General features: G+C 45.7%; 1 protein-coding gene across 1 annotated transcript in view; it reads left to right on the top strand.

Annotated features, from left to right (window-relative positions):
• The window catches only part of LOC144500108 (microtubule-associated protein 6 homolog), a 69,140-nt gene extending 47,499 nt beyond the window's left edge, over window positions 1-21,641 (top strand). The window contains exons 3-4 of the mRNA XM_078222884.1: window positions 12,238-12,472; window positions 21,441-21,641. Coding sequence (XP_078079010.1) covers window positions 12,238-12,472; window positions 21,441-21,641 — 436 coding nt within the window. The remainder of the gene's footprint in view (window positions 1-12,237; window positions 12,473-21,440) is intronic.
• Window positions 21,642-22,326: the final 685 nt, after the last annotated feature.

Below are 22,326 nucleotides of genomic sequence, written 5' to 3'. Positions count from 1 at the left end.
GGGTGAGTGCAAACTCGAAAGACCAAATGATCTCCTTCTACATTGTAGGGATTCTCTGATGGCTGATTGGTGAAAGTCTATTTTTAGTACATCGAATTTTCCTGGATTATTACAGCTTGGCAATCCTGTTCATTTCAGTGAATTGGACGTAACTGCAACGTTTCCATATCTTTGCAAAAACTGGAGAACAGAGCAGCTTGAGGAATATATTTCAGTTCTTTCTCACCTTAGTGATGTGGCAGCTGTTTGTTACAAAGACGCAACTCGTTCATGAAAGTCCTCTTGAAAAGGAAACCTGTCATCCTTACGTGATGTGGCCAAGTTAGGTGCATTGGCCATGTTAAATTCTTCCTCAGTGTACCCGAACAGGCGCTGGAGTGTGGCGACTAGGGAAGTCTCACAGTAACTTCATTGCAGTGTAATGTCATAGAGCCATAGAGATATACAGCATGGCAACAGGCCCTTCGGCCCAACTGGTCCATGCCGCCCTTTTTTTTAACCAATATGCTAGTCCCAATTGCCCCCGTTTGGCCCATATCCCTCTATACTCATCCTACCTATGTAACTGTCTAAATGCTTTTTAAAAGACAAAATTGTACCCGCCTCTACTACTACCTCTGACAGCTCGTTCCAGACACTCCCCACCCTCTGTGTGAAAAAAGTGTATTTAAGACTCCAGTTCTTATGCAAATTTGACACTGAGAATTGTTTCGGGAGAATCCCACCTATAAGATTCTGAGGGATCTTAACAGGGTGGATTTTTCCTCTTGTGTGAGATTCTCGAACCGGGATCACTGTTTGGAAATAAGGGAGCACTCATTTGAAACAGAGGTGAGGAGAATTTGTTTTCTCTCTGGGGGTCATGAGTTTTGGAACTCTCTTACTCAAAAGGCAGCAGAGGCAGAGCTAGACGATTCCTGATTAACGAGGGGGTGAAAGGTTATTGCGGGGTCGGTGGGAATGTGGAGTTGAGGTCACAATCAGATCAGCCATGATCTTATTGAATGGCAGAACAGGTTCAAGGGGCTGAGTGGCCTACTCCTGCTTCTAATCCAGCTGTTCTCAGCTGTCTCATAACAACTTATACAGGGTAGATTCGTTCCCGATGGTGGGGAGTCCAGAACTAGGGATCAGAGTTTGAGGATAAGGGGTAAACCTTTTAGAACTGAGGTGAGGAGAAATTTCTTCACCCAGAGGGCATTGAATGTGTGGAATTCACTATCACAGAATGTGATAGTGAAATTGAGGCCAAAATATTGTGTGATTTCAAGAAGAAATTAGATATAGCTCTTAGGGCTAAAGGGATCAAGGGGTATGGGGGGAAGGGGGGGATCAGGATATTGAATTCGATGTTCAGCCATAATCAAAATGAATGACGGAGCAGGCTCGAAGGGCCGAATGTCCTACTCCTGCTTCTAGTTTCTGTGTTTCCATGTTTCTATGTTTTTGGCTACTCCCAGCTGTTGTGTCCGTGTCTGGACCAAGACTGTGGTTTGTCTCTGGAGTGGTCCTGGTATATTCTGAGCTGAGATTGGATGGGCAGCTGCTTGCTGAGTCAATGCTGTGTAATGACACTGCAGGTGATGATTCCGGAGGAGGTTGATTAGGAAGTAATTGCCGGGTTGGCTTTATCCTTATTATTTTGTGGGAGGGCACATCTAGACGGGTTTTGCACATTGTCGGGTAAGTGTCCGTGCCGTAGCTGTACTCGAGCAGTGTGCGTGTTAACCGGGAGTGTCTCGGAGGGAGGTTTTGACCCGTTAGAGAAAATCTCCATTACAAGAGAGGAAGTGTTAGGTTTTTTAGGGAACATTAAAACTGACAAAGCCCCAGGGCCTGATGGCATCTATCCTCGACTGCTCAGGGAGACGAGAGATGAAATTGCTGGGCCTCTGACGGAAATCTTTGTCGCTTCTTTGGACACGGGTGAGGTCCCTGAGGATTGGAGGATAGCGAATGTGGTCCCGTTGTTTAAGAAGGGTAGCAGGGATAACCCAGGAAATTATAGGCCGGTGAGCTTGACGTCCGTGGTAGGGAAGTTGTTGGAGAGGATTCTTAGAGACAGGATGTATGTGCATTTAGAACGAAACAATCTCATTAGTGACAGACAGCATGGTTTTGTAAGAGGGAGGTCGTGCCTTACAAATTTGGTGGAGTTTTTCGAGGAAGTGACAAAAACGGTTGATGAAGGAAGGGCCGTGGATGTCGTCTATATGGATTTCAGTAAGGCATTTGACAAAGTCCCACATGGCAGGTTGGTTAAGAAGGTTAAGGCTCATGGGATACAAGGAGAAGTGGCTAGATGGGTGGAGAACTGGCTTGGCCATAGGAGACAGAGGGTAGTGGTCGAAGGGTCTTTTTCCGGCTGGAGGTCTGTGACCAGTGGTGTTCCGCAGGGCTCTGTACTGGGACCTCTGCTATTTGTGATATATATAAATGATTTGGAAGAAGGTGTAACTGGTGTAATCAGCAAGTTTGCGGATGACACGAAGATGGCTGGAATTGCGGATAGCGAAGAGCATTGTCGGGCAATACAGCAGGATATAGATAGGCTGGAAAATTGGGCGGAGAGGTGGCAGATGGAGTTTAATCCGGATAAATGCGAAGTGATGCATTTTGGAAGAAATAATGTAGGGAGGAGTTGTACAATAAATGGCAGAGTCATCAGGAGTATAGAAACACAGAGGGACCTAGGTGTGCAAGTCCACAAATCCTTGAAGGTGGCAACACAGGTGGAGAAGGTGGTGAAGAAGGCATATGGTATGCTTGCCTTTATAGGACGGGGTATAGAGTATAAAAGCTGGAGTCTGATGATGCAGCTGTATAGAACGCTGGTTAGGCCACATTTGGAGTACTGCGTCCAGTTCTGGTCGCCGCACTACCAGAAGGACGTGGAGGCATTGGAGAGAGTGCAGAGAAGGTTTACCAGGATGTTGCCTGGTATGGACGGTCTTAGCTATGAGGAGAGATTGGGTAGACTGGGGTTGTTCTCCTTGGAAAGACGGAGAATGAGGGGAAATCTAATAGAGGTATACAAGATTATGAAGGGTATAGATAGGGTGAACAGTGGGAAGCTTTTTCCCAGGTCGGAGGTGACGATCACGAGGGGTCACGGGCTCAAGCTGAGAGGGGCGAAGTATAACTCAGACATCAGAGGGACGTTTTTTACACAGAGGGTGGTGGGGGCCTGGAATGCGCTGCCAAGTAGGGTGGTGGAGGCAGGCACGCTGACATCGTTTAAGACTTACCTGGATAGTCACATGAGCAGCCTGGGAATGGAGGGATACAAACGATTGGTCTAGTTGGACCAAGGAGCGGCACAGGCTTGGAGGGCCGAAGGGCCTGTTTCCTGTGCTGTACTGTTCTTTGTTCTTTGTTGTTCTTTGTGACACCATCACCAGGAACTGCCATCAGGCATTGCCAGAGACCTTAGACTTTGCAGTCACCTGCACTTCATCGTCATGTTGGGCTATACAAACATACAAATTAGGTGGGCAACAAACGACCAGCTGGGCCACCAAACCCATTCAACATTGCAAAACAAACGCTTCCCACACCTCCAGTCTCCTCTCTTCATCCCCAACTTCCTGTCCTTCTTTAAGATGCTCTTTAAAAACTACAGGGCGATCTTGCCAACAAATTCTAAATGCCGAATGAGCATGAAAATGGGAGAGAATCGCGCCCGGTTTTTTTCAGCAAGGTTTCAAATGTGATCTTACATCAATTAGTGCAAGAAAAGTGGCAAAGTGTGATTCACGCCAGTTGGGGGAGTGGACAGAGTCTATTCTCGCCAGACACCTGGCTGCTCACAGCTAGAGGGTGCTATTGCGCATGCGCAGATCTCTCAGTATTCTGTGTACAAGTGTACACAGAACACTAAAGATCTGTCACTCCCCCACACAGATGGATATCGCGCCCTCCCCCCCCAATCCCCTGCGGATATCATCCTGATACCCCTGTCCAATCACTGCCCCGATAACCCCTCCCCCACAGGCAATTGACCCCCCCCATGTCCCCAGCCCAGCTAATTGTCGTCCTGATACCCCCCTCTCCCCGGCTGATTGCCCTCTCGTGCCCTGGCCAATCACCGCACCCGATCCCTGATTGCAGAATGTGCAGCACTCCCACACCATGCCTTTGGCCCTTACCCCTTCAGGCTCCACCCCTCCCCTTAGGCCCCATCCCTTAGCACTGCCTGGTCAGACCTAAGTGCCAGGATGCCTGGTTGGCACTGCCAGGGTCCCAGGCTGGCAGTGTCAGGTTGGCACTGCCTAAGGAGCACTGCCACTTGCCCCAGACCACCCAGGGGGCCTCAATGGCCTCTGGTCCCACCGGCAAGCACATCACATCTTGCCACCATTGATGGGGACCATACAAGATCCTCGCTGGTGAGAACCTCCACTGGTGTGGCCGTTAAGGCAAGTGAACCTGGATGATTCCACCCTGAGCTCACTAATCACATTAAAATGAATATTTAAATATTGAAATCAGCCTCGCGCCCTTCCCCGGGTACAAGGCTAATCACGCTGGCAATCCAGGGCTGGTAAGACCGTGAAAGACTAGAAACCGGATGTGAACCTGGTTATTCACCTCGCTCGTGATCTTACCAGCTCGCCATGCTGATGGACTGGCGCGATGAGTCAGTAAGATCGCCACCTACATCTTTGATGGAACCTCTTGTTGAAGCATTCGATTACTCACATTCATATTTCCTTATGTGACCCAGTGTCAAATTTTGTTTAATAATGCTCCTGTGAAGCGCCTGGGGCCTTTTACTGCATGAGAGGATCTATAAGAACATAAGAACTAAGAGCAGGAGTAGGCCATCTGGCCCCTCGAGCCTGCTCCGCCGTTCAATAAGATCATGGCTGATCTTTTCGTGGACTCAACTCCATTTACCCGCCCGCTCTCCATAACCCTTAGTTCCTTTACTGTTCAAAAATCTATCTATGCTTGTCTTAAAAACATTCAATGAGGTAGCCTCAACTGCTTCACTGGGCGGGGAATTCCACAGATTCACAACCCTTTATGTGAAGACGTTCCTCCTCAACTGAGTCCTAAATCTGCTTCCCCTTATTTTGAGGCCATGCCCCCTAGTTCTAGTTTCACCCTCCTGCTTCTATCTTATCTATTCACTTCATAATCTTATATATTTTTATCAGACCTCCCCTCATTCTTCTGAATTCCAGTGTGTATAGCCCCAGTCTACTCAGTCTCTCCTCATAAGCCAACCCTCTCAACTCTGGAATCAACCTAGTGAATCTCCTCTGCACCCCCTCCAGTGCCAGTATATCCTTTCTCAAGTAAGGAGACCAAAACTGTACACAGTACTCCAGGTGTGGCCTCACCAGCACCTTACACAGCTGCAACATAACCTCGCTGTTTTTAAACTCCATCCCTCTAGCAATGAAGGACAAAATTCCATTTGTCTTCTTAATTACCTGCTGCACCTGCAAACCAACTCCTTGTGATTCTTGCACAAGGACACCCAGGTCCCTCTGCACAGCAGCATGCTGCAATTTTTTACCATTTAAATAATAGAACATTTTTCTGTTATTCCTACTAAAATGGATGACTTCACATTTACCAACATTGTACTCCATCTGCCAGACTCTCGCCCACTCACTTAGATTATCGATATCCCTTTACAGACTTGCAGCGTCCTCTACACACTTTGCTCTGCCGCTCATCTTGGTGTCATCTGCGAATTTTAACACACTACACTTGGTCCCCAACTCCAAATCATCTCTGTAAATTGTAAACAAGTGTGGTCCCAACACTGATCCCTGAGGCACACCACTAGTCACTGATCGCCAAGCAGAAAAACACCCATTTACCCCCACTCTTTGTTTTCTGTTAGTTAACCAATCCTCTATCCATGCTAATACATTACCTGTAACACCGTGCACCTTTATCTCATGCAGCAGCCTTTGGTGCGGCACCTTGTCAAATGCCTTCTGGAAATCCAGATGCACCACATCCACAGGTTCCCCATTGTCCACTGCGCATGTAGTGTTCTCAAAGAATTCCACCAAATTATCAAACATGACCTGCCCTTCATGAACCCATGCTGTGTCTTTCCAATGAGACAATTTATATCCAGATGTCTCGCTATTTCTCCCTTGATGATAGATTTAAGCATTTTCCCTACAACAGAAGTTAAGTTAACCGGCCTATGGTTCCCGCCTTTTGTCTACCTCCTTTTTTAAACAGTGGCGTCACATTTGCTGTTTTCCAATCTGTGGGAACCACCCCAGAGTCCAGTGAATTTTGGTAAATTACCACGAGTGCATTTGCTATTTCCCCCGCCACCTCTTTTAGCACCCTGGGATGCATTCCATCAGGGCCAGGAGACTTATCGATCTTTAGACCCACTAGCTTACCCAACACTACCTCTTTAGTGATAATGATAGTTTCTAGGTCCTCACCTGCCATAGCCTTCTTGTCATCAATCTTTGGCATGTTATTTGAGTCTTCCACTGTGCAGATCGACACAAAATACCTGTTCAATGCCTCAGCCATTTTCCGATTTCCAGTTATTACATCCCCATTCTCATCCTCTAAAGGACCAATGTTTACTTTAGCCACTCTTTTTCATTTTATATATTTGTCGAAACTTTTGCTATCTTTTTTATATTCTGAGCTAGTTTATTCTTATAATCAATGTTACTTTTCTTTATAGCTTTTTTCGTGGCTTTCTGTTGACCTTTAAAGATTTCCCAATCCTCTAGTTTCCCAATAATCTTTGCCACTTTTATATGCATTTTCTTTCAATTTGATATCCTCCTTTATTTCCCTAGATATCCATGGCTGATTATCTCTTTTTCTACAGACCTTCCTTATCACTAGTATATACTTTTGCTGAGCACTGTGAAAGATCGCTTTGAACATCCTCCACTGTTCCTCAATTGTCCCACTATAAAGTTTTTGCTCCCTGTCTACCTTAACCAACTCCTCCTTCATCCCATTATAGTCTCCTTTGTTTAAGCACAAGACACTGGTATTGGATTTTACCTTCTCACGCCCCATCTGTATTTAAATTCAACCATACTGTGATCGCTTCTTCTGAGAGGATCCCTAGCTGCAAAATTGTTAATTATTCCCGTCTCATTACACAGGACCAGATCTAGGATAGCTTGTTCCCTTGTAGGTGCCATTACATACTGTTCAAGGAAGCTATTGCGGTTACATTCTATCCTCCTCAAGGCTGCCTTGACCGACCTGGTTTGACCAATTGATATGTAGATTAAAATCCCCCATAATAATTGCTGTACCAGTTTTACATGCATCAGTTATTTCTTTGTTGGCCGATAGACTATGCCTATCAGTGACTTTTTCTCCTTACTATTTTTAATTTCTACCCAAATGGAATCAATCTTTTTTTCCTTAGAACCTATATCATCTCTCACTACCGCCCTGATGTTGTCCTTAAATATCAGAGCTACACCACCTCCCTTACCTTCCTGTCGGTCCCTCCGAACAGTCTGATTCCCCTGGATATTTAACTCCCAGTCGTGACCATCCTGCAACCATGTCTCTGTAATGGCCACCAAATCAGACTCATTCGCAATGATTTGTGCCGTCAACTCATTTACCTTGTTTCGAATGCTACGAGCATCCAGATAAAGTGCCCTTATGCTAGCTTTTGTACCTTCTTTTTGAATTCTAACACTTCCACTCATAACATCTCCTGAGTTCTTCTTCCTTTTCACTTTTTCCTGATTTTTGATGTAATTGGAACCTTCTCCCCACATTTTGTCCTTGCTCCCTCCTTCTCTGACTCCTTAAATAGGTTCCTATCCCTTGGCATATTAGTTTAAACCTTCCCCAACCGCTCTAGCAAACACTCCCTCTCAGACATCAGTCCCAGTCCTGCCCAGATGTAACCCGTCCAATTTGTCAGGTCCCACTCCCCCAGAACCGGTCCCAATGCCCCAGGAATCTGAAACCCTCTCCCTGACACCATTTCTTCAGCCACGTATTTATCCGATATATCCTGTCATTTCTACTCTGACTAGCACGTGGCACTGGTAGTAATCCTGAGATCACTACCTTTGAGGTCCGATTCCTTAACTTTCTTCCTAGCTCCCTGTATTCTGCTTTTAGGACCTCATCCCTTTTTTTACCTATGTCGTTTGTACCAATGTGTACTACGACCACTGGCTGTTCGCCCTCCCCCTTCAGAATGTCCTACAGCCGCTCCAAGACATCCTTGACCCAAGCACCAGGGAGGCAACATACCATCCTGGAGTCTCGTTTATGGCCACAGAAACGCTTGTCTATTCCCCTTACAATTGAATCCCTTATAACTATCGCACTGGCACACTTTTTACCTCTCCACTCTGCAGCAGAACCAACAGTGGTGCAACGAGTTTGGCTGCTGCTGCTTTCCCTGGAGAGGTAATTCCCCTCAACAGTATCCAAAGCGGTATATCTGTTTTGCAGGGGAATGGTCGCAGGAGATTCCTGCACTACCTGCCTATCTCTCTTGCTCTGTCTATATAAATGCAAGTTATTGTTGTGGAAAAGGATGGTCAGATTTGGGGTGGCCTCTGACTTTCTCTTTCCCCTCCCAAACCCATATCCTCTCTCGAGTGTTGTTAACAATAATGACTTCCTCAAATGGTGTTTGAAAAAGGAAACTTTGATTTGATTTATCACATGTTTTAGTATACAGTGAAAAGTATTGTTTCTTGCGTGCTGTACAGACAAAGCATACCATTCATAGAGAAGGAAAGGAGAGAGTGCAGAATGTAGTGTTATAGTCATAGCTAGGGGTGTAGAGAAAGATCAACTCAGTGTGAGGTAGGTCCATTCAAAAGTCTGATAGCAGCAGGGAAGAAGCTGTTCTTGAGTCGGTTGGTACGTGACCTCAGACTTTTATATCTTTTTCCCGACGGAAGAAGGTGGATGAGAGAATGTCCAGGAAGCCCTTAATTATGTGGAGCCCTTAATTCTGCTGGCTGCCTTTCCAAGGCAGCAGGAAGTGTAGACAGAGTCAATGGGTGGAAGGCTGGTTTGCGTGATGGACTAGGCTTCATTCACGACCCTTTGTAGTTTCTTGCGGCCTTAGGCAGAGCAGGAGCCAGACCAAGCTATGATACAACCAGAAAGAATGCTTTCTATGGTGAATCTGTAAAAGTTAGTGAGAGTCATAGCTGACATGCCAAATTTCCTTAGTCTTCTGAGAAAGTAGGGACGTTGGTGAGCTTTCTTAACTATAGTCTCGGCATGGGAGACCAGGACAGGTTGTTGGTGATCTGGACACCTAAAAACTTGTTAGTCCCCCTACCACCAGCATATGTTCCTTCCTGGAAACAGCTACCATTGAACATAGAAATACAGAACTTAGGAGCACCTTTAGAAAGCGTATATTTTGGACATGACCTTATACCAAGGCTCTGTCTGTCCTTTAAGATGGATGCAAAACATCACATGACCACTATTTCAAAACTAGATACATTCTAAAAAACTTTCACAGATTTGATGCTTTCCCTTTTGTAAACCATGTTGACTTTGAAATACTGTGTGTGTTTTTGGTCACCATATTAAAGCAAGGATATACTTACACTGGAGGCAGGGCAGTGAAGGTTCACTAAGTTGGTCCCTTGCATGAGGTGGTTGTCCTATAATGGGAGATTGAGGGTTAGCACTGCTGCCTCACAACACCAGGGATCCCTGGGTTCAATTCCTAGCTTGGGTCACGGTCTTGTGGAGTTTGCACATTCTCCCCGCATTTGCGTGGGTTTCCTCCGTTAGGTTGATTGGCCAAGCTAAATTGCCCCTTAGTGTCCCTGGATGCATAGGTTAGAGGAATTAGCGGGTTAAATATGTGGAGTTACGGGGATGGGGCCGGGGTGGGATTGTGGTTGGTGCAGACTTGATGGGCCAAATGGTCTCCTTCCGCACTATAGGGATTCTATGAGTAAATTGGGTTCATAACTAGGGAGTTTAGAAGGATGAGAAGCAATCTCAATCAAACATAAAAAATTCTGAAGGAGGTTCAGTGGGTAGATACCGAGAGATTGTTTCCACTGGTTGGAGAATCTGAAATACAGGGGCATAGTCTCAGGATAAGGGGCCGATTTAGGACTGAGATGAGAAATTTCTTCACTCAAAGGCTTGTGAATCTTTGAAATCCTCTCCTCCGGCTGGTTGTGTTGCTCCATCGTTGAAGACTGGTGCAGACAGACTCTTTGTCTCTGAGGTAAATCCAGGTATATGAAGAACAAGAATGGAGTAAGTGGAGTCACTCCATGATGGCCAATGATTATATTGAATGGCAGCGCAGGCTTTATGTTCTGCCTTGCTATGTCCTCTGAGGGAATGTTGAGTAAACTAGGCATATATTTCTTTAGAATTTTGAAGAATGTGATCTAATATAAAATTCATAAGGAGGAATCTTTAGGAGGAATCCTTATCTGAGGAAGGATGTCCTTTCTATAGAGGAAGTACAGCGAAGGGTTACCAGGCTGATTCCTGGGATGGCAGGTCTGTAACATAAGGAGAGATTAATTCAGTTAGGATTATATTCACTGGAGTTTGGAAGAGTAACAGGGGGGGATCTCATAGAAAAGTATAAAATTCTAACAGGATTAGACAGGCTAGGTTCAGAAAGAATGTTCCCGATGGTGACCAAAAACACACACAGTATTTCAAAGTCAACATGGTTTACAAAAGGGAAAGCATCAAATCTGTGAAAGTTTTTTAGAATGTATCTAGATTTGAAATAGTGGTCATGTGATGTTTTGCATCCATCTTAAAGGACAGACAGAGCCTTGGTATAAGGTCATGTCCAAAATATACGCTTTCTAAAGGTGCTCCTAAGTTCTGTATTTCTATGTTCAATGGTAGCTGTTTCCAGGAAGGAACATGTGCTGGTGGTAGGGGGACTAACAAGATTTAAGGTGTCCAGATCACCAACAACCTGTCCTGGTCTCCCATGCCGAGACTATAGTTAAGAAAGCTCACCAACGTCCCTACTTTCTCAGAAGACTAAGGAAATTTGGCGTGTCAGCTATGACTCTCACTAACTTTTACAGATTCACCATAGAAAGCATTCTTTCTGGTTGTATCATAGCTGAGTTGTGTCCAGAACTAGGGGTCATAGTTTGAGGATAAGGGGTAAATCTTTTAGGACTGAGGTGAGGAGAAATTTCTTCACCCAGAGGGTGGTGAATATATGGAATTCACTACCACAGAAAGTAGTTGAGGCCAAAACATGTTCCGATTTCAAGAAGAAATTAGATTTAGCTCTTGGGGCTATAGGAATCAAGTGATATGGGGAAAAGGAGGGGGGAATCAGGATATTGATTTTGGTGATCAGCCATGATCATAATGAATGACGGAGCAGGCTCAAAGGGCCGAATGGCCTTCTCTTGCTTCTGGTTTTTAGTTTCTATGTATGTTTTAGGAGCTTGATCAGGCTGGTGATGAGAAAATGCTTCCCCTGGCTGGGTAATCTCGAATATGGAGTCACAATCGGCCACTTAGGAGATGATAAGAAGTTTCTTCACTCAAAGGGTCGTGAGTTAGTGGAGTTCTTTATCCATGAGAGCCGTGAATGCTCAGGCATTGAATATATTCAAGAAAAGATCAATAGATTTTTGGGCACTAAGTGATTAAGGGACATTGGGTTGGCACAGGAAGGTAGAGCTGAGATGAAGAATGAGCCATGATCTTGTTGAAGGACGGTGCAGGATCGGATAGGCTGAATGGGCTTCCTCCAGCTCCTATTTCTCAATGCTCATATATTAGTCCCTCACTTTGAACTGAATACCTTCAATTCAGATGACTGCGGCACAGTGGCACAATGGTTAGCACTGCTGCCTCACAGCGCTAGGGACCTGGATTCAATTCCCGGCTTGGATCACTGTCCGTGCGGAATCTGCACGTTCTACCAGTGTCTGCGTGGGTTTCCTCCGGGTGCTCCAGTTTCCTCTCACAGTCCGAAAGACGTGCAGGTTAGGTGCATTGGCCATGCTAAATTCTCCCTCAGCGTACCCGAACAGGTACCGGAGTGTGGTGACTGGGGGATTTTCACAGTAAATAAGCTTTGACAAAGGGTCATCTGGACTCGAAACGTCAGCTCTTTTCTCTCCTTACAGATGCTGCCAGACCTGCTGAGATTTTCCAGTATTTTCTCTTTTGATTTTCACAGTAACTTCATTACAGAGTGAATGTAAGCCCACTTGTGACTAATAAATAAGCTTTAACTTTAATTGTCTGTTGCCACAGGAACGAGTTCAGGCCCTGGACAGCCGATGTCAAACCGATTAAGATTGTTAAAGCAAAGCAGCTGTACCACCCACCAGAGACTAAAGTCGCTCATGAAACCAGTTACAACACCACCTTTAGGGGGCAGTTCAGCAAGCGGGCAGAAATTATCAGACCAGGGACAGCAGACACCAAGATCCCTGAGCGCAGGAAAATGCGCAGCCTCTACAGTGAAGCCTATAAGGAACCTGCCAAGGTAAGACCGAGATCCCATCGCCTCTCCACACTCTTCCAAGATTATTACCAGCATAGGGGGAGATGGTGCTCTCGTGGTAATGTTGCTATCCTAGTAATCCAGAGGTCCAGGCTAATGCTCTGGGGATACGGGTTCAAATCCCACCAAAGCAGCTGATGAAATCTAAATTCAATTAATAAAATCTGGAATTGAAAGCTAGGCTGGAATTTTACCACCACGGGAATCGGGGCAGGTGAGGAGCGGACAATGGGAAGGTCCATTGTCCTTGGGCAGGATTTTAGGGATTCGGGATGAGCGAGGCCATAAAATCCTGCTCTATGTCTCAGTAATGGTGACCATGGAACTATCACTGATTGTTGTAAAAACTCTTCTGGTGCACCAGTCTTCTTGAGGTAAAAAAATCTGTTATTCTTACCCGGTCTGGCCTACATGTGACTCCAGACCCACAGCAATATGGTTGACTCTTAACTTGTCCTCTGTAATGGCTGAGCAAGCCACCGAGCAACTAGGGATGGGCAACATGTGGCTTGGCAGTGGCACCCATGCCCCACGGAAGAATAAATGAAAAAAGATGATTAAAGTATTTAATCTGACGAAGGGTCATCTAGACTCGAAATGTTGGCTCGATTCTCTCCCCCCACAGATGCTGTCAGACTGAGATTTTCCAGCATTTTCTGTTTTTGATTAAAGTATTTGATGGGAATAGTCCAGGACTTGGGAATAGTCCAGGACTTGCGGATAGCGAAGAGCATTGTCGGGCAATACAGCAGGATATAGATAGGCTGGAAAATTGGGCGGAGAGGTGGCAGATGGAGTTTAATCCGGATAAATGCGAAGTGATGCATTTTGGAAGAAATAATGTAGGGAGGAGTTATACAATAAATGGCAGAGTCATCAGGAGTATAGAAACACAGAGGGACCTAGGTGTGCAAGTCCACAAATCCTTCAAGGTGGCAACACAGGTGGAGAAGGTGTTGAAGAAGGCATATGGTATGCTTGCCTTTATAGGACGGGGTATAGAGTATAAAAGCTGGAGTCTGATGATGCAGCTGTATAAAACGCTGGTTAGGCCACATTTGGAGTACTGCGTCCAGTTCTGGTCGCCGCACTACCAGAAGGACGTGGAGGTGTTAGAGAGAGTGCAGAGAAGGTTTACCAGGATGTTGCCTGGTATGGAGGGTCTTAGCTATGAGGAGAGATTGGGTAAACTGGGGTTGTTCACCCTGGAAAGACGGAGAATGAGGGGAGATCTAATAGAGGTGTACAAGATTATGAAGGGTATAGATAGGGTGAACGGTGGGAAGCTTTTTCCCAGATCAGAAGTGACGTTCACGAGGGGTCACAGGCTCAAGGTGAGAGGGGCGAAGTATAACTCAGATATTAGAGGGATGTTTTTTACACAGGGGGTGGTGGGGGCCTGGAATGCGCTGCCAAGTAGGGTGGTGGAGGCAGGCACGCTGACATCGTTTAAGACTTACCTGGATAGTCACATGAGCAGCCTGGGAATGGAGGGATACAAACGATTGGTCTAGTTGGACCAAGGAGCGGCACAGGCTTGGAGGGCCGAAGGGCCTGTTTCTTGTGCTGTATTGTTCTTTGTTCTTTGTTCTTTGAAAAGCAAGTATAACTTTAAGTTAGGAGCTGGGTGAGTCAGGGAGCCTGCTTACTTCACACAAAGGATAGCGGAGATCCAGAAATCTCTCCCTCAAAAATCTGCTAAAGGTGGGGATTTGGTCAAGTGGAAATGACTAGCTGAACAGGCTGAATGACCTACGCCTGCTCTTCTCACTGAGACTGGAGGACAGATTTAATTCAAAAAAAAATTTAACGCTGATAACAGTTCCGAGTGGGGACATGTTGCAACGTAGCAGATGCTTATTGCAGCTCTGTGCCTGAATCCAATCAGGGGTTTGGTGAATGCAAAGACTCCACAGAGATGCAGCTGTGAAATAGGCGGTTCCTGCAACCTGGTGGGATGAGGGGAGTGCAAAACCAGGCAGCTCAATCTGGCAATTCAAACCGGGTCATTCAGCATTCACATATGGGCGGCACGGTAGCACAGTGGTTAGCACTGCTGCCTCACAGCGCCAGGGACCCAGGTTCGATTCCCGGCTTGGGTCACTGTGCGGAGTCTGACATTCTCCTCGTGTCTGCGTGGGTTTTCTCCGGATGCTCCAGTTTCCTCCCACATTCCGAAAGACGTGCCGGTTAGGGTGCATTGGCTGTGCTAAATTCTCCCTCAGTGTACCCGAACAGGCGCCGGAGTGTGGCAACTACGGAATTTTCACAGTAACTTCATTGCAGTGTTAATGTAAGCCTACTTGTGACAATAATACTTAAACTTAAACATTGTGCATCTAACTGATTATCTTCAATTTGTTGTTAGTGTAATTATTACTCATGCACTATTTCACTTACACTTGCTAAGACAGTGATGAGCAACCTAGGCGAGTGAGTGGGCTGCATGAGTGGCCCTCCTCCAGCTCAGTGGGCCACAAGATTGAAATTGGGCTTGTTCACTAACCATGACCCCCATGAATAAGATTAAATAGAACCATAGAAACCATACAGTGCAGAAAGAGGCCATTCGGCCCATCGAGTCTGCACCGACCACAATCCCACCCAGGCCCTATCCCCATATCCTTACGTATTTTACCCGCTAATCCCTCTAACTACGCATCTCGGACACTAAGGGGCAATTTTAGCATGGCCAATCAACCTGACCCGCACATCGTTGGACTGTGGGAGGAAACCGGAGCACCCGGAGGAAACCCACGCAGATACGAGGAGAACGTGCAAACTCCACACAGACAGTGACCCGAGCCGGGAATCGAACCCAGGTCCCTGGAGCTGTGAAGCAGCAGTGCTAACCACTGTGCTACCGTGCCGCCCACATACATCAAATACTTTTTATACACGCCGAATATTTTATAACCAGTTATAGAAAATGCTCATTTATGTATTAATAGAACTGTCATCGACTTCAAAAAGTAAAAACAAAAGGAATATTGGCACATTAACTGTGCGAGCCGTGCTCTCCCTCTTTCTTCATTCATTTGTGGGACATGGGCGTTGCTGGCTGGTCAGCATTTATTGCCCATCCCTGGCTGCCTGAGGGCAGTTGAGAGTCAACCACATTGCTGTGGCTCTGGAGTCACATGTAGACCAAACCAAGTAAGGACGGCAGATTTCCTTCCCGAAAGGGACATTACTGAACCAGATGGGTTTTTCCAACAATTGGCAATGGTTTCATGGTCAACAGTAGATTCTTAATTTCAGAATTTTTAAAATTGAATTCAAATTCCACCAGCTGCCGTGGCGGGATTCGAACCCGGGTCCCCCCCCCAGGCATTAGCTGAGTTTCTGGATTAATAGTCTAGCAATAATACCACTGGGCCATCACCTCCGATGTTGTGAGCAATCAGCACACACCTCACTTCACTTGCCCATGCTTTACATGTGAATCACTTCAGTCACACCGGAAGGAAAAAAACACTAAGCGGACGGAAATCAGCCGCATGTGGCAAACACTGCATGCGGACAATGATCAACACAATACCTCATGGGCCTCACTCAGAACCAGGATGACCGTATGTGTCCCCGGGCCACAGGTTGTCTACCGTGGTGGGAGAAGCTACATAAAGGCTGGAATTAAGAGCCGTGGGGTTATGCTGCAACTGTAAAGGACCTTGGTGAGACCACATTTGGAATATTGTGTGGAGTTCTGGTCACCTCACTATAAGAAGGATGTGGAAGCGCTGGAAAGAGTGCAGAGGAGATTTACCAGGATGCTGCCTGGTTTGGAGGGTAGGTCTTATGAGGAAAGGTTGAGGGAGCTAGGGCTGTTCTCTCTGGAGCGGAGGAGGCTGAGGGGAGATTTAATAGAGGTTTATAAAATGATGAAGGAGATAGATAGAGTGAACGTTCAAAGACTATTTCCTCGGGTGGATGGAGCTATTACAAGGGGGCATAACTATAGGGTTCATGGTGGGAGATATAGGAAGGATATCAGAGGTAGGTTCTTTACGCAGAGAGTGGTTGGGGTGTGGAATGGACTGCCTGCAGTGATAGTGGAGTCAGACACTTTAGGAACATTTAAGCGGTTATTGGATAGGCACAAGGAGCACACCAGGATGATAGGGAGTGGGATAGCTTGATCTTGGTTTCAGATAAAGCTCGGCACAACATCGTGGGCCGAAGGGCCTGTTCTGTGCTGTACTGTTCTATGTTCTAATTCTCCAATTTCGGTCATCTTGTTACCGCTGCCAGCAAGAATGGAAAATTTGGTGTTTGGCCAAAGCTCCAATCACTGCAGCCAGACCGGAGAATTCCAGCTGCAGGTGAGGTCGGAGAATTCTCGCCATATTCTTCTGCATGGAGCAGTCCTCTGCAGGCAAAAGGAACATGTCCAGGCATTGTGCCTTATTTGAATTAAACAATAACGTGGGGAACAATAGTTCCCTGGTGCATTCTCCATGGCAATACCTCAACCAATCAGGGTCAACTTGCCAACCAATCAACACCTTTTTCTCATGCCGTATAAATTGTTTGCTCCCTTTGATATTTAACATTCTTGCATCTGCCCTGATGAGTGTAAGATGGAAAACTTTGACAGGGCGTGTCTTTTTCAGTAATACTCTTTAAAGTCCTGAAATCAGCTTCTTTAAGCTTTTACTCAGCCCTCCCATTCCCTCTAATCAGCTGTTTCCTTTTGCCTCTTCAGAGCACCTTGGCATGTTTCCTCCACTTTGAAAAGGTGCCAATTAGATGTAAGTTATTGTAATGCAACACACACACATAGACACACACTTATCAACACACACACACACACACGCACACACATAGACACACACACACACATAGACACACACACACACATAGACACACACACACACATAGACACACACACATACATATATATCGACACACACACTCATGCATATGTAGACACATATGTTCACATACACACAGACACACAAACGCACACATGAAAACATATCAACATACACACTCGCTCGCACATATCGACACATATACACTCACTGCCACATATGGACACACACTCACACAAAGTCAGTCACACACACTTATGCTCTCTCACATACACATAGCTATTCTTTCACACACAATCATACACACATACTCACTCACAGGTACACACATGCACATACTCACACAAACACACCACATTGTCAAGCGTGCAGGAACACAGGCACATTCTCTCACACACACTCATGCTGTCACACAGACACATTCTCTCAGACATGCACACACACACGCACACACACACATATATACACACACACATTCTCATTCATGCAGGGATTTCTCTCACACACAGAAACTCAGACACAGAAACATTGAAAATAGGAGCATGAGTAAGCCATCCAGCCCTTTAAGCTTGCTCTGCCAATGTGATTATGGCTGATCCTCTATCTCAACATCATACCCCTGCTCCCTCCCCATACCCATTGACACCTATAGAGTCTAGAAACCTATCTATTTCCTTTTTAAGTATATTCAGTGACTCGGCCTCCACAGCTTAGAGTGGAAAGGAATTCCATAGGTTCACCACCCTCTGAGTGAAGAGATTTCTCCTCATCTCAGTCCTAAGTGGCCTCCCCCATACCCTGAGACTGTGAACCCTTGTTCCAGACCCTCCTCCCGTTCCCCCCAGCCAGAGGAAACAACATCCCTGCCTCTCCAGCCCTGTTAGAATTTCATACGTTTCAATTAGATCCCCCCTCATTCTTCTAAATTCCAGAAGTTAAATTATAAACCTAACTCTTTAAAGAAATGAGAGAATTCTTCTCCTTAGAGAAGAAAATGTTAAAGGGAGGTTTCAGAAATGTGTTTGAAATGATGAAGGGTTTTGATCGGGACAGACTGCTGCAATGGCTGAAGGGTTGATAACTGCAGCTCACAGATACAAGATAATTAGCGAAGGAACCAGTAATGAGATGGAAACAAATTATTTTGCTTAAAATTGCTGAGATACCAGGATCAGATGAGATGCATCCAAAGATACTGAGGGAGGTGAGAATGGAAATTTCAGAGGCATGGGTGATAATCTTCTAGTCTTCCTTAGACACAGGGGACTGGAGAATTGTGAATGTCAAACTCTGGTTCAGAAAGTGGTGCAAGGGACTTCTAAATACTACAGTTCAGGACAAAATCAATAGTCACTTAAGACAAGTGCAGAATTACTAAGGAAAGCCAGCATGGATTCATTGAGGGAAAATTATGTTGAGCTAATTTGCTGGAGATTTTTGAGGTGGTAACAGAGAAGGTTGATAAAGGCAATGTTGATGTGGTGTATCTAGATTTTTTTAAAGGCTTTTGTTATAGTGGCCCACAACAGACTTGTGAATGAAATTCTAGTTCATGGAATAAAAGACAAAGTTAGCACTTGAACAAGAAATTGGCGGAGTGTCAGGGAACGGAGCAGTGATAAATGATTGTTTTTCAGATTGGAGGAGGGTTTGTAGTGGTTTTGGAGGACAGGTGGTTAAAAGGAAGTGGATTGGAATCTTAGACCATAAGACATAGGAGCAGAATTGGACTGCTCGGCCCATTGAGTCTGCTCGGCCATTCAATCATGGCTGATATTTTTCTCATCCCCAGTCTCCTGCCTTTTCCCCATAACCCCTGATCCCCTTATTAATCAAGAACCTATCCATCTCTGTCTTAAAGACACTCAATGACCTGGCCTTCACAGCCTTCTGCGGCAAAGAGTTCCACACATTCACCACTCTCTGGCTGAAGAAATTCCTCCTCATCTCTGTTTGAAAGGATCGTCCCTTTAGCCTGGTTCTAGTTTTCCCTTGAGTGAGATGAGCCCCTGATGCACACAGAGCATCCACAAATGACCTTTCCACAACCACTCCCCCACCCCACCCTGCCCCATCTTCTTTCTCGCAGTTTTTCATTCAGGACCCACCCACCCACTCCTACCCACCCACCCTCTCCTACCCACCTGCCCACTTCCACCCACTAAGCCTCTGCCACCCATCAGCCCACTCCCACCCACCTATCCACTCTCACCCACTTACACTCTCCCACCCACCTATCCACTCTCACCCACTTACCCACTCTCACCCACTGGCCCACTCTCACCCACTGGCCCACTCTCACTCACTTACCCACTCTCACTCACTTACCCACTCTCACCCACTGGCCCACTCTCACCCACTGGCCCACTCTCACCCACTTACCTATGCCAACTCGATTATGGTTTGGGCAGGGTATTATCCTGGTCAATAGACTTACCAAGGAGCCTAATTGATTTTTATTCATTTAAACATGGTGGGCATGCTGCCAATTGCTACCCTCATGCACCTGGAATATTACAGGGGACAGCTTGTGTTAGCCAACCAACATATTTTCATGGAACCCCCCACCAAAAACAGTGAAGGTGGGAGAGTGGGGAAGGAGGGGGAGGTTTCCATAGATTCCAACCCAGTGACTTCAAAAGGTTTGAAAAAGAAATTATATTGTTAACATAATTGCTTTAAAAGTTTCAAAAACATAGAAGGATAAATAGCATGGATTTACAAAAGGGAAATCATGCTTGACGAATCTATTAGAATTCTTTAAGGATGTAACTGGTAGAGTTGACCGAGGAGAACCAGTGGATGTGGTTTATTGAGACTTTCAGAAGACTTTCAACAAGGTCTCACATAACAGACTACTATGTAAAGTTAAAGCACCTGGGATTGCAGGTAATGTCTTGAGATGGATAGAAAGCTGGTTAGCAGATAGGAAGCAAAGAGTTGGCATAAATGGTCTTTTTATGATTGGCAGTCAGTGACTAGTGGGGTTCCGCAGGGATCTGTGCTAGCACCCCAACTGTTCACATTATATATAATGATTTGGAAGAGGGAACTGAATGTATTATCTCCAATTCTGTAGATGATACAAAGTTGGGTGGGAGGGTGAGCTGTGAGGAGGATGCAGTGATGCTTCAGTGTGATTTGGACAGGCTGAGTGTGTGGGTATCTGCATGGCAGATGCAGCATAATGTGGATAAATGTGAGGTTACCCACTTTGGTAGCAATAATAGGAAGACAGATTATTACTTGAATGGGTGTAAATTGAGAGAAGTAGATACTCAGCGAGACTTTGAAGTCCTCGTGCATCAGCCACTGAAAGTAAGCGCACGGTACAGCAGGCAGTAAAGAAGGCAAATTGTATGTTGGCCTTCATAGCGAGAGGATTTGAGTATAGGGATATGGATGTTTTGCTGCAATTGTATAGGGCGTTGGTGAGGCCATACCTGGAGTATTGTGTGCAGCTTTGGTGTCCTTATCTGAGGAAGGATGTCCTTGCTATAGAGGGAGTACAGCAAAGGTTTACCAGGCTGATTCCTGGGATGGCAGGTCTGTCATATGAGGAGAGACTAAGTTGATTAGGATTGTATTCACTGGAGTTTAGAAGAGTGAAAGGGGGATCTCATAGAAACTTATAAAATTCTAACAGTGTTAGACAGGGTCGATTCAGAAAGAATATTCCCAATGGTGGGGGAGTCCAGAACTAGGGGTCGTAGTTTAAGGATAAGGGGTAAATGTTTTAGAACTGAGGTGAGGAGAAATTTCTTCACCCAGAGGGTGGTGAATGTATGGAATTCACTACCACAGACTGTAGTTGAGGTCAAAACATTGTCTGATTTCAAGAATAAATTAGATATAGCTCTTGGGGCTAAAGGGATCAAGGGATATGGGGGAAGGGGGATCAGGATATTGAATTTGATGATCAGCCTGCTTCTAGTTTCTATGTTTTTCTGTAACTAAAAGGAAATATATGCTGGGTTTTGGGGGAAGTGAGAGTGAAGTGGGTCTCGTTGGATATACCCTTCAAAGGGCCAGTAGGTGCAGGATGGGCAGAATGGTCTCCTTCTGTGCTGTATTACTGCCACTTCAGTTGCGTGTGGCATGGATGAGTAAATCAATCTTCTTCTTCTTCCCTCCAGCCAGAGAAGACAAGCGTCCAGAGCACCAAACCAAAAAAACCATCAAGCCATAAAGCGCCCAAAAAGGTCAAAGAGAAGCAAATCACATCTGGACGGGCCGTGAAGAAAAAGATGGTGGACAATGCTCCTGCCCCCAAGCCAGAGGAAGGAGCAAAGAGTCAGCAGGAGATGAACAACAAACTAGCCGAAGCTAAAGAGTAAAGTCACTGCAATTCTGATACTGGGGCCACCGGAAACCAATCAGATTCTTCCTCATCAGTCAAGGGCACCCTCTAAGTCCTGCAGGGTCTGAGAGCCATACCTTAGTCAGTTCAGCAGACCCTCCAAAACTCTGGGGGAGTTGGTTCATCACAATACTCCCTTCACCTGCTTATTGTGTACAGGATACAGGAACCCTCATTTCATCAAGTAATCAGACACAGCTTACACTGAATCCTGTATCGGCACATCTGCACCCACGTTATCAGTGATGACTATCATCCCTGTCACAGTGGGAATAAAAGCAGCAGCAATAATTGGCTCATGGCCAATATTACAGTCTAAAAACAAATTTCCAATCTGTGGCTTATCTATCTATCGATCTCTTGTCATGAGTCCAGCTTTAAACCACCTGAACCCGTGTCCTTACGACCATCTGAAACGATCATTCAGATTCCACTCATAAACATCTCAATTGGACCTACCCCCGAACTCACTCCCCAGTAGCTGTTATTCCCCATATTCACGTTCCTCCATTAGATACCAGCCTGTATGTCAGTCCTGGTTTTCATTATTCTCCAAGTTCCCCGTTCTGCATTCTAAAGCTTAGCTGCCTTACAGTTGAGACCAAGAGATCTGATTTGCCAGAGGTATTGGAATGGGATACGGGTCTCATACAACATCCCCC

This window comes from Mustelus asterias, chromosome 10, assembly GCF_964213995.1.
Source record: "Mustelus asterias chromosome 10, sMusAst1.hap1.1, whole genome shotgun sequence".
In the NCBI taxonomy this organism is placed as follows: Eukaryota; Metazoa; Chordata; class Chondrichthyes; order Carcharhiniformes; family Triakidae; genus Mustelus; species Mustelus asterias.
Note: the sequence above shows the minus strand (reverse complement) of the source record. Positions and strands in the feature narration are given on the sequence as shown.